The sequence below is a fragment of the Apis mellifera genome, linkage group LG2 (assembly GCF_003254395.2).
Source record: "Apis mellifera strain DH4 linkage group LG2, Amel_HAv3.1, whole genome shotgun sequence".
Classification (NCBI taxonomy): Eukaryota; Metazoa; Arthropoda; class Insecta; order Hymenoptera; family Apidae; genus Apis; species Apis mellifera.
In genome coordinates this window covers 15,781,044-15,794,697 of record NC_037639.1, presented here as the reverse complement: position 1 = coordinate 15,794,697, position 13,654 = coordinate 15,781,044, and the positions used below count along the sequence as shown (strand labels likewise).

Below are 13,654 nucleotides of genomic sequence, written 5' to 3'. Positions count from 1 at the left end.
TGGGCCGCGTGGGAAAGGAGGATGGGTGGTGGATCGAGAACGACGGGTCAATTTAAGCCGCGAAGGGAGGGAGAAGCGGACCGGGCCTAAAGGCAGTAAACCCCGAAAAATTCAGCGCGGTTCAGCCGATTCGATCGGTGGAAAGCGAACGCGGGGTCCCAGTGATCGGATCGAGGCTGCTCGCGCGCCCCGATATACTCGCAGTGTGGTGCGGTAACCGCGTCGAGTTGCGCGCGATCCTTCCACGCCGCCGCCGTCGCTAACGTTCTTCTCGCTTCGCGCTATCGCGACCACGACCGCGACCGCCCCAACGACTACGACTACTCGGACGAAGTGCTTGTGCTTGGATAATCGACCACGCTCGCCAATCGTCCATTGTCTTTCGCGCGTGTTGCTACTCTCTTCCAGCTAAGGAGAGAGAGAGAGAGTGTTACACCGGTACAAGTTGTCGCGGTGCTCGATCGGTAAGGCGTAACGCTCGATCGATACAGTAGTCGGTGTCGATCGATCGGTAAACGAGAGAAAACCCTTCGCTCCTCTTCGTCGTATACCAACCGACTTTTCTTCGCCCGTTTATTACGAAATTTAAACTTTCGGCCGACGAGTGAAAGTGAAGTAAGTTGTCGTGTGTCAACTGTCTTCGTCGTGACGATACGTGTAAGGGAAGGGAACGTCTTTCTCTCTTCACGATTTCTTCTTCTCCTTCGTGCGCGCGCGAACGGAAGGAGAGAAAAAAAGTGCGAAAAAAGTGGCGTATGCGCGCGTTCGGAAATTCGAACGAGACGAGGCGACGTAGATACGAGACGAAAGTTTAGCCGGGGGAGGGGGAGAATGGGGGCGAGAAAGAAGGGCCGTCGTTCGTGGTAGGGTAGAATCGCGGGAGGAGGGGGGAGACGAGAGTCGGCCGGTCGGTGACCCAATTCGAGCGGCGGGCTTTTTCCAACGGCGCGAAAGTTGAACGTGACCGGGGAAAAGTTTTCGTGGTCGTAGCAATCGAGCCGTCTCGCGCCTCTCCGCACAGTAGAAGTAGAAGAAGGAGACGCGGCCGCCGCCGCCGCCGCGTCTGTCGTTCCTTCACCCTTGCGCTTTCGCCTACTACCACCGCGACGGATATTCTTCCACTCCTCTCCTACATTGTTCGCGCCTTCCTCTCTCTCCGCCGTCTAATCGTCTCTCGCACACTTTTTTCCTCCCAACGTATTATCGTCCTTATCTCTACCCGAAATCGTTCTCCTTTTATTTTTTTTTCCCTCTCTCCTTTTTCTCTTATCTTCTTCTCTTTATCTCCTCCTTCGCGGAAGAGAGAGAGAGAGAGAGAGGAATCAAGATAGCGAGGGAAGTTGGAAAGCGAGGTAAATTATCGTCATAACCGGGAGTTGGGATCGATCGATAACGATGACCGATTTTCGTCTTTGCGGTATCGGCGGTGTTGCAAAGTAGAAAGTAAGTCTAGACTGCGCTCGTTAACTTGAAAACTGGAGTTTCGACTTCCGCTCTCTTGCTCCACGTTACATCCTACATCCTTCGATCGTACTTACTTACTTACTTACTTACTTACTTACTTACTTACTTACTCGCTTACTCACTTAGTCGAGAAACACTTGATTCGAGTTCTCGTTCGCGAAACTCTTTCTTCCCGAGTGGAATAACGTCGCACGATCCCCGATCATCGTTCGAAATACAAATTTCCGTGGGACGCGTCTTCCCCTACTTTACCGATCCACGATAAGTCCGAGGATAAAACCGAGAAGAAGAAACTCGCGCGGTAAAGAAGGAGGATAGAAATGGAGAAGTTTGACGAACTTGGCGGAACAGAAGAAGAAGAAAGAAAAAAAGTATCAAAGAGCAAAGGAAGGAAGGAAGGAAGGAAGGAAGGAAGGAAGGAAAAGAAGACGTATTCAGCGCGTGGAAGAGTATCGCGGAGAGTAGCAGTGACCTGCGAAAAGATTGGGGAAGCCGGTTAAATGCGCGAGTCTGAGAGAGACGGGAGGTTGATGGTTGTCGGCGTTGGTGCGAGTGGGAAAGGAGGTGGCGGCGGAGGTTAGGCTAGTGGTGGTGGTAGTGGTAGTGGTGGTGGTAGTGGTGCTGGTGGTGGGAACAATAATGAGTGGCGGCTGTGTCGGGCGAGGAGAGAGAGAGGAGGGGGGCGAGGATGAGGGCGGTGTGCTCGAGGGTGAGGGTGAAGAGGAGGGCGAGAATGAGCTAGGAGAGGAGACGGAGATGGATAGATAGAGTGAGAGAGGCAGAGTGGGGGATGGACATGGAGAGGGAAGGAGAGAGAGAGATAGATGGAGGGTTGGCCGGTGAGTGTGGGAAAGCGTGTACTCTCCTCCTCCTCCTCCTCCTCCTCCTCCTCCTCCTCCTCCTCCTCCTCCCTTTTCCACCCACCGGCCACCCTTCTGCCAGCTTGCTGCTCGGTCCAAAGGGGGGAAGGCGGAGGGAGGAGGGGGAGGAAAAAGGGAGAACTAGAGCTGGCCGAGGGGGGAGGAGGAGGAGGAGGGAGGGAGGGAGGGAGGGACAGGGAAGGGGTTGTCGCACGCCTATCCGCTCGATAGCAGCTTTCAGTCCGTGCACGTTTACTACAACACTACCCTCCCCCCTCCTCCTCCCTCCTCCCCCTCCTCCTCCCTCCTCCTCTCCCCCTCCCGCAATTTCGTGCCCCATCTTTTTCAAAAATTCCCCGGCCGAAAAAAAGATTCCTTCCATTCCTTCGTTGGGTAAAAGAGAGGGGGGAGGGGGATTGGACGACGGAGGGGGGGGGGGGGGTAAATTCGGGAAATTCGCGGCGCAATGATCGAGGGAACGATCGTCGATCGAATAACCATCGTATCGATTCGTATCGATTTCGCTTCGATTCGCGATCCTTTTCTTTCGAGGGAAAGAGAGGGGAGGGTGTCTTCTATTTTTTCCCCCTCCCCCCTCTGAGAGAAGATCAGCGCGGGATTTTCCTGGTCGAGGAGACGCGCGTCGTTAAAAGCGCGTCTGCTACGATTTTATACGTGCTTGTTCGCAAATTGTGGCAGTTGGATGGATGGATAGGGGGGAGGGGGGAGGGAGGTACCGAACGATAGAGAAGGGTGTAGTGTAGTATCGCGGTGTACACTTGACGGTTTTCCTAGGTCTCCGTCCTGAGACGGGTCTTCGTCCTGGAAAACCCTGAAAATTGATTTTCCAGGCGCGGTCTCCCGCGGTACCCACGCACAGGTCTCTCTCTCTCTCTCTCTCTCTGTCTCTCTGTCGCTCTCTCGGTTGCATCGATTTTCACCTGACTCTCCTCGCATCCCCTGCAGCGAACTCGAATCAGCCGTTCATTCAGAATCGGAGGAGACAAGAAGGGAAAAATCTGGGTCAACGAAATTTCGAGAGAATTTCGGTGCAGATCGTGTGTAAGGGGACGATCCGATTCCCAATCCCCCCCTCTCCCCCTCCTCCATGTTCCCTTCCTCTAACGTTTGCGTAACTTCCTCTGGAAAACGAGAGGAAGAACGAGCGCGCCAAACTCTCTCCTCTCGTTCCTCCGATTCCGTAACGCTTTGGAGAAATATGGAAACGGGAGAGAGAGAGAGAGAGAGAGAGAGAGAGAGAGAGAGAGAGAGAGAGATGCAACGGCGAGGAGATCCTGTTGCTCTCGAACCGTTTCCCGGAACTCGGGTGAACGAGTTAAGTCGGTCAAACCGGAGAAAACCGAAACTTTTTCGACTTTGAAAGTTTCCGGATAAATTTACGAACGCCTGGGAAATCGGCAAACTCGGGGAGTTTGCTCTCGTTTCAAGATTACGCATGGCGAACGCGTTTTTCTTTTTGCTATTCTTTTTCCGCGCGCCTCCTTTCGAATCGGGTTGCTCGGATTCGTTCTCGGCGACTTTAAGATACCGAGCGATAGATACTCGATGTAAGAGAGAGAGAGAAAGAGAAAAGAAAGAAAGAAAAAGAAGAGGAAAAAAAAACGAGAGAAAGAAAATGATAAAAGTTTGAAAGACCGATAAGCCGAGATAAGGCGAGGCGAGGCAAGGTAAGGAAAGGTAACGAGCGACGCGAAAAGGTCGAGGGAAGTCAAGTTGGGTTAGGTTAGCGGTGCGAACAAGAGGGAAGGAAGGAAGGGTCGCGTTTCGCTTCGATAAAGTTTGTTCGATCGGTCGTTAGTCCTGTTCGAACAGACCAACAGGCTTGCCGCCACCGTCCCTCCCACGGATCCACGTGTATACGTGTAACGATCGAGTCGAGTTCTTTTTTTCCCTCCCCGCGAGAGAAAGAGAGAGAGAGAGAGAGAGAGAAAAAAGAAAAAAAAAGTTTGACCGCGTGCGTCGAATTTAAGAGCGAAGGAACGGGTCGCGTCCCGTTCCGCGGGAATACGCGATACCCGGGCTATGACTAGAGAGTTACGACTCGGTCGGTATGGCTACGGCTTCGGGAACGGCAATGGCCACGGCAGACGAGCGTTTAACTTTGTTTCCAAGTTCTCCAAGGTCGTGTGGTGCGGTTGTAGGTCGGTGGTGCAAGAGGAGGCGAGACCGAGAGGACAAGAGGGAGAGAATTTCCGAGGCCGCGTCATAAATCTCTATCTGCCGCCGCCGCTGCTGCCGCTGCTGCTCGCAGGGGTAAACGCTCGCGGGATATACTTGGCCGACGTCTGTAATTTCGCGCCATCAGACTTTACTCCCCTCCTTATTCTACTCCCCTCCACTGCCGCCTATTCTCCTTCGCTTTCTTTCCTTTCTTTCTCTCTTTTTCTTCCTTTTCCCTCTTCCGAATTATTCCGATCCAATAGCGCGACTTAACCGTCGCGATTAGACCGACGAACGGTATATACGCAGAGTAGCGAGTCCCGAACAAATTTTCCCTTCCCCGGTCGTACAGAAGAAGAAGAAAGTGACTTATGACTCTGAACTTTTGAAAGAAAAACAAAAGAGCGAGGCAAGCTTGACCCAGACCCGTTTAATCCGTTAAACGGTACCCGTTTCCATTAACCGTCGCGTCGCCTGCGCTCGTTATTACCGACGGATATATATATCGGGTTTATGCTCGAATTTTGCGCAATTTTTTGCGCTCGAAGGCGACGTTGATTAAAAAGGAATGGAAAATGTTGTTTCTCGTCGAACGTCCATCTTTCGATTTTTCGCGAAATTTTCCACGGAAACGATTTCCTTCGTGAAATTCGTCGTTCGCACGGACGAATAAACAGCCGTGCAATTGACGATGACCGTGACGAGTAGCGAATAATTTAACGCCGTGTACCATGCGCCATCTATCGTCGAAGATACTTTTTCTCTTATTTCTCTCATACTTGAAAGACACGAGCAGTGAATATTTTCAGACGCATTTTGATTTGATCGAACTCGTAAAAATTCTCTTTTTTTACGATTCGTGTAAATCGATTGTTAATGACGAAAATTATCTTCCCGCGAATTCCTAAAAAAAATTGACTCGTCGTCTTTCGACTTTTCTCACCACCACGATCGAACCGCTCTTCTTTTCCAGGGAAGTGTTTACACTTGAGTGGATTGACACCCGAACCATTGACGGCAGATGACGACTACAAGCTCTTACGCTTCGGTATCGGTTTCACGAATATGGTGGCTCGCGCCACCAAAGGCAGTGCCGATCTAACGAGGAAAGAAATCAAAGAAGGTCAGTATACGAGATGATACACGTACGCACCAAAGGCAAACGATCTCACGTGGGCGATGTTATTATCGTTGTTCGTGTATGTAAAGAAAAAAAAATATACATGTATATAAAAAATGATAAAATATTATTTTCTTTCGATCGATAAAATTCTTTCTTTCTTTGAGATCGAAGGAATTGAAAGTTAAACGTAGAAAAATACGATTCGTCGTTAATTAATAAACTCGAGATTACGTTCGATTTTAAAAGAAGAACAAAGAAGGATTTCGATGTAAGATACACGCGCGCGCGCGCGCACGCACACGCGCACGCGCACGAACCACACGCACATGCAATATACATACTATATCTAACGTGTGCAAAAATTTTAAACGGATCGTGCACATATGGGCCACAAAAACGAGACTGTTTTAAACCGAGACGAACACACGTTTTAACGTTCATTGGGTTGTTCGAATCGAGATAGATCGAGCACAGTTTCGAAGCTTATCGTATATATCGCGAAATTGACGAAAAGAGATTAATTTCGTAGAGCAAAGCGTCGCCTCGTTAAAATAATTTACTTATTCGATACGTTGTTTTATATTCCGAATAATTATATACGTGTATATAAATTATCTTGTGTTATAATAACATAAAAGCTGAATAATAATTCTCGTAAGCTTTTCCGTTAACGTTTCGAGCATTTTTCCGATCCCGATCAAATTTCGTCTTGAAAAGACGTTCCGTCTTCGCAAAGGAAGGAATGCTTTTCCGTGTTGCTCGAGTTTGATACGAATACAATTTTATTGTTTTTACGAATGTATTCAAACATTTAACCTCGAGAAGTAACGCGAAGAATGAAATAAAACACCGATTCGAAACTGTACAAAGGCGTAACGCGGAATTGACCTATATCGAATGGTACGAAAATTCAAGCAACAACGTACGTTTATCGATAAACGTTGGTTTACTTACCACCTTTGGATACCTGCCAGTGATGAAAAATTTCTCGAACCACAAGGTTCGGATTCACGATCTATCGGACGGTTACGAACACCAAACTGTTGTCACTTGTAACTTAACCGGTGAAAAACGATCGTCGTTTCGTTTCGTTAACGCGTTGGGGAAAAAAATTAACGACGATCAGTGGCGAGATTGTCACTCGAAATCAACTTGTATACTTTTACTCGATACTTTTCGCGATCGTCGTCGCGAGAAGACTGGCGGCACGCGGTATCAGTGTTACCAACCGAAACCGTTGAAATTCTCTCGGTCGCGCGAATGACGACACTTCTCGGCCGACTCGACGAATCAAAAGACGAAATCCAGTGAAATTGAAGGATACACGTAACTAAGCACGCGTTCGTATAATACGAAAACAACGATGAAACTTTTCAAACCTCGTTCCTGCTTTCTTTTTACAGGCAGTCACATCCTGTTGGAAAAATTACGAAAATACAAGCCGAAAATCGCCGTGTTTAACGGTAAACTTATATACGAGGTATTCTCCGGGAAGAAGGATTTTGGATTCGGTAGACAACCCAACCTGGTCGAGGGTACAAACACGGTAAGGGAAAATACAGGCATTGATTTTGAAACGAATGAAAAAAAAAAAAAAAGGAAAAAGAAAAACACACATTCCCACCTAATGTGACCCACGAATGTTTCGATTGCAGTACATGTGGGTGATGCCATCGAGTAGCGCGAGATGCGCGCAACTTCCACGAGCGGCGGACAAGGTGCCATATTATGCGGCGTTGAAAAAGTTTCGCGATTACTTGAACGGCACCATCTCCCATCTGGACGAGTCGGACATAGTGTTCGCCGACGCGAAGTTGAAGAAGAAGGAGCAGGAGGCGATCGAGGATAAGAAGCCCGCCTACTGCGAGGAATTGACGAACGATGGGGAGAGCAGGATCGGTGACATGAACGGGATCAAGCACGACTCCCAGATACCCGGGAAGAAGAAGAGGGGCAGGCCGAAGAAGATCAAGAATCCGGAGGATCAGCCGCCCCCCGATCCCGAAAAATTAGACGCGAACGGGGAGGTGATAAAGAAGCGGCGAGGAAGGCCGAAGAAGATCCACCAACAGCAGAAGCAACAGGAGCGGGAGATGAGGGAGAGGGAGCACCAGCACCAGCAACAACATCAGCAACAGCATCCGGGGATGGGCCATCTAGGGGACGGTTACGGGGGCGTGGTGCCCAACTGTTTCTCGCCGCCGAAGACGTTCGCGCACATGGCCCCGTATCCCCAACCGATCAACGATTCGGGTTATTACGGGCAAGGATTGACGGACAGCCCGTACAGTATAAACGCGAAACAGAGCCCGGTACACTTGCAACACTACAGCCAAAGCCCGAAGTCGATGTCGCTCTCGTTCACTCATTCCGACTTATCCTCGGAGATAAACACGGCCATTTCCTCGGAGAACAACTTGGAACCGTCGCCGTTGACGTCGCCGAGCGTGGAACACCCAGACTTCGAGCCACCGACGAGTATATCGCAACAAAACATGAGCAACGATCATCGCCAGTACAATCCGGCCGGGAATCCCGAGAACACGGGGCACCACGGCAGCCCCGGGACACCGTCCCACCCGAGTTACACGAGTTACATGGGTTACCACGAGCAAACGTCCGAGCCCCACAATCCCCATCCCCACCAAACGACGCCGACACCGTTGAGCCAAACCACCGACGAACACTCGCACCACTCCCACCCGACGCCCCCCCACACGCATCCCCACACGCCGACCCACGCCTCCATGTCGCCGCACCATCACCCGCACGAACAGTACGCGGCCATGAAGAGGAGCGGGGGGGGCCAGGACGTCGCGTCGAAAAGTTTAAGCGATCTCGAATCTCTAGTCGATCAGATACCGAGCATAGCCGATGGTGGTAGCCAACGCCTGCAACACTCCCATCCGGGGATGGGTTCGGACGACGGATCCCTCGCGGAGAAAATGGAAGCCCATCACCAGTCTTATCTGTCCGGATTCTCGGCCATGCCGAACGCCGGCATGTCCAATTACAGCCCACCTTTGGCGCCTAGTGGTGCCATCTATCCAACTTCGTTGCATCACTCGCCCAACGACGGTTACGGTTCCCTCTACGGCATGAACGGACGTCAACATCAAGACTCGCAACAACAACAACAACAGCAGCAGCAACAGCAACATCAACAGCAGCAGCAGCAACAACAACAACAGCAACAGCAGCAGCAGCAACAACAGCAGCAGCATAGCAAATCTTACACGGTGGAAAATCTAGCGTCTAGCAATTACACGCCGAGCATGAGCCACGGGCATCCCGGTAATTCGTATCCGAATATTATTCCTGGACCTCATTATCCCGTGCCAATGGGATCGACGAACGGGTATCTTTTCGGTGGCCTTGAGTCAAGCTTGATGCAACGAACCTACGGGATGAGCGGTATGAGCGGTATGGGGGGAATGCATCCATCCCTCGGTCATATGGCCAATCCTTATTCCTACAATGGTTCGTACTCTAGTTCCTTCGACGCCTATCCGGCCCCACCGGCCGGGATTCACGCGCCCAGCGCCAATTATCCCGGCGGTTACACGAGCGTTGGTAGCACAACGCCAGGTACTTCGCCAGGCACGACGCCGCCATCTTACCTCCCTTCCCATCACAGACCGTCGGTCGACCTCGCTTACGATGGTGTATGATAATCGATGTAAAACTATTCCACGTACAAACGCGCACGCTCACACATACACAGAGACACACGGACATACAGATACATACAGAGGACACATACGCATAGACACGTATACACGCATACGTACATGCAAACATAGAACGTGCATAGACACGCGCTTAACGCTGCTCACGCTCTCACTTCATCCGTACTGCGCGTACCTGCTCGCGCGCGCGTGTCAATCCATAAGATCGGGCACACAAAGGTATGCACAGGCAACAGACGGAGAGACGGACGGACGGACAAACGGACGGGCAACAAGCAAACGATTCGAGCGCTACGTTTATCTTTTCTACGTATTTTTACACAGTTTAGGATCCGCCGGAACAATCGCCCCCTGGCGTGACTTGATACTGCGATTTGCGCGCGCGTTTTCTCTTCCCAATCCTTCCTTCTTTCGCCCGTTAACCTCTCTCTTTCTATCCTTTCCAACTCCCCGACCAATCGCGCTCCTTTTTTCACTTCTCGATCCGCCCTTTCGATTTTCTCCCTCCAACCTCTCTTTACAACCACGGCTCGATTAACTGTTAACCTAAAAGTACCTATATGCCGCGAGTAGCAACGAGCGCACGGTTCGAAATTGCGGTTGAAAAGTGTGAAAGGGAAAGAAGAAGGGGATAAAGCGAAGAAACGAACAGCACGTGCTACGAAATCAGTTGATACTATTGTATGGAAACGCGTTAATAATACGAAAGATGGCGTGCTCGTCGATATTGCTATTCGTCTCTGTTCGCGGTGATCGCGCATCGATCCTCGATAATGGAAAATGTTCAACGTTGATCGCTTTTCTTCATCGTTTTCCGACCTTTACTGTTACACGCTTTCGTTATTGTTGACAATTATTCGGATGTTTCGCTTTGTAATGGCGAGCATGTGCGATCTGTTGCTGTTTCAACGAATCGGTATACATTTCTTTCCGAACGTGACTCGTTACAACTTGGGAAATTGACCGTACACGTATATGTACCTCCTTATTGTTATTTTATCCTTTTCCCGTTCCTTTCGTTGTACGAGAGAAGGTATGTAGTTGGTTAGTTTGTACACGACGAATCGTTTACATCACGTTATTAGCTGTAATCGATGTATCCACAAGTGAGATTGCTATTTGATAAGCGGTAGCGTTCGACTTTTGTTCGAGCATTTTTTACAATCCAGTGGACAAAATATATCCGAATTAGTGGAATGTGTATATATATATATATATATATGTATGAATGTATATATATATATATATATATATATATATATATATGTATGAATGTATATATATATATATATATATATATACACAAGTTTACGATTGAAACATTGATCGATATATAATAATCGTCAAGCGATAATAACGCGCTCTATGATCGGAAGGAAAAATCACGAAAGTCGATCGATACATCGAAAGGTGAGAGGGATATGATATGCGTTCGACGATATTGCGAAAAATTTGGAAATATTTTCAGTTCGTGGTGTAAACAAATGCGATGTCGTTTTTCGACCGCTGCATCGTATACACATAAGTATATGCGTGTGTTATACAGTGTATGATACGTTACGTCAAAACAATAACACGTGTACGCGTGGGCACATGATTAATTGAAAACTTTATATGTTTAATGCGAATCTAGTCAATTCGATTCGTTGAATCGTGGCGGTTTATCGCAATCGACCGAGTAATTTTGCACGCGGTTTAAATTGAAAAAGAAAACTAATAAATGGAATGGATCGTGATTAAAATTAGTCGATCGTGGATAAAGCATTTTAAATTAAATTCCAAAATATTAATTGTAATCGTGCGAAACGCTTCTAAATTCTATGCGTTACTTTTTATTTTTTTTTTTTTTCTTCTTCTTTCGTTGTACGAATTGTTTAGAAAAACAATTTGCTCGATTCGCTTCCGTCGGAAGAAGATGTTCCATCTGACGGACGAAGAAGCGACGACGAATCATAACCTATACGGTACAGTACAGTGTAGTGTAGCGACTTATATAGAGATATATGCATCGAACAATAAACGCTCACGATCGGCGATCATCTTTTTGAAATTTTAGTCGTCTTAAGCTCCTACATCTACGTATATGTAACTGAGTAGACGTATTCCGTTGCGTGTACACGTGATTGTGCCACAGGATGGAAACGACTCGACGCGACTAAAATGATTTTTACCGGAATACCGTATTCGATCGCATCGTATTTTTATCGACGTATATACGGAACGAATGATTCAAGATCGATCGACCAGGCGCTTCCATTAGATTGTTTTCCTAATTTTTCTTCTAATTCGAAGAACTTGTATATTGGAAAAATGAAAATGGGTTGGAAAAATCGATCTTGATTTGTATGATTCGAAATGGAAAGAGGGATCGAGAGAAATGGCGGGAGGGAGGAGGGAGGGGGAAGAGAGAAGTGGGCCGCGGATAAAATCTCGATAGTCGATTCGATAGACATCCTCGCTTTCGTACCTCGCACTCGCTACAGCCATAGCCATAACCGTTCTCGTTGCAATTTCTTTATCGGTTAATGCGTATCGGTTAATCGTTGACTATTGACTATACGTCGTTGTGAAATATCATATGCGTTACCGTGATTTTTATAGTTATCGCGTTATGTTGTTTCTCGTTTAATTGTACATTTCATTGCTGCATTTCGAGCAATCGAGAATTACAGTGTTTATCGATACACGATCACGAACAGTCGATATAGATGTATGCTATAACCGACATCTTCTTTTTGTCGCTATTCATCAACGCTGTAAAATTACGCATCTAGCATGATTACATGCAAAGAAATAAATATATGCACGCGTACGTATACTCGAACGTTACCATACATAACAAATACATGTATATATATATATATGTACATACACACACATATATATATATATACATATATGTATAAGTATATACACACGTGTACGCGTCGCGTGCCTATACTTATAGAGGATACACATACAAAGTATAAATATTATATATTGACTTATCTAACGATAAGCGAGAAACATTTATCGAGTAATCACATAGGATGTGTTGAAACATTTAAAATGATGCACAGGGTATAGATGAGAAAAAATCGTTGATATAATAACTGATGTCTATATAATGAATGTTTCTTTTGTTCTATCGGCCTCAAGGACACACAAAGCGCGTACGATCGACAATTAATCTATGGTAGATGTTTTTCAGAAATTCATTCCGATTCGAAAAAAAAAAGGACGGTTCTAGTATAAGTGTCGTCGGTGTTAATCGTTCGTCGATAATGGAGAAAAAAAAAAAAAAGGAAAAAAAAAAGAAAAAAAGAAAAAAAAGGAGGGAAGAGGAACAGGGACAACGGAAATGAATGTATGCCGTGCCGAAAACGGAACGAACCATCGTATTGCGTATTAATCGATCATTTCGATTAATCGAATCAATCGATTGTAAATTGATCGCTAAGAATTAAGTATTAAGTATAAATATATTATACAGATTTAAGTGGTTTCGCTGTTGATCGTATCGAAATAATAATAATAATAATAATAATAATTATAATAATAATTATAATAATAATAATAACAATAATAATAATAATAATAATAACTATAATATAATAGTAATAATAAATATTAATAGTAAAGATAAATAATAATAATAACAACAAAATAATAATAATAATAATAATAACAATAATGATGATAAAAAATATTAATAAAATCGGGAAAAGAATGAAAATCGAAAGAAAAAAGAGAGGAAAAAAAAAAAAAGAATTCGAGCGTAAGCGAGTAAGAGAGCTTGGGCCAAAACCGGCCTCCGACATATTTTTTAATCGCTTGTGGAACCTCTATTATACTTATCTACCTTTTAAACTTAACTGAAGTGTGAATGTCCAGCTGACCGACCGACCGACCGATCGATCGATCGATCGATCGACCGACCGATCCGTCGATTCGTGGCCGAAACAGTAATCGACCGCTCGCTCGCTCGCTTTTACCTTCTTAACCAACCTTCTTCACTGTCTCACAATTCTCATTATCAGCATCGTATCGATCGCTCGGATTATCGAGATGTGTTCTTATATCGACCAACCAATATACTTGCTGAGTATTTATAGCTGTTCGTACAAGAAGTTCGGAAAAGAAGGGCAATCTTGCATCTTTCATCATTCATTTTTTTTTTATTTCATTTTTTGCCCTTCTCTTCCTTTCTCTCACTTGTTAGAATCGATTATTTCTTCTGCTTCCAAAATTTCATTCTCTCGTCAATCAATCTGCCAAATGTTTTCATCGAGAAACCATATATCGTTTGTATTTTTTTTTTTTATTAATTTTATTCCTTTAGTTTTTTACATTTTCCC

General features: G+C 46.3%; 1 protein-coding gene across 2 annotated transcripts in view; it reads left to right on the top strand.

The window, feature by feature from the left end:
• Positions 1-9,948, top strand: part of LOC408649 (trithorax group protein osa) — a 30,774-nt gene extending 20,826 nt beyond the window's left edge. For both annotated transcript variants that reach the window (XM_392189.7, XM_006568750.3), the window contains exons 7-9: positions 5,479-5,628; positions 7,032-7,174; positions 7,284-9,948. In XM_392189.7, the coding sequence (XP_392189.5) occupies positions 5,479-5,628; positions 7,032-7,174; positions 7,284-9,299 (2,309 nt within the window). In that variant the 3' untranslated portion in view covers positions 9,300-9,948. The remainder of the gene's footprint in view (positions 1-5,478; positions 5,629-7,031; positions 7,175-7,283) is intronic.
• The last annotated feature ends 3,706 nt before the right edge of the window (positions 9,949-13,654 follow it).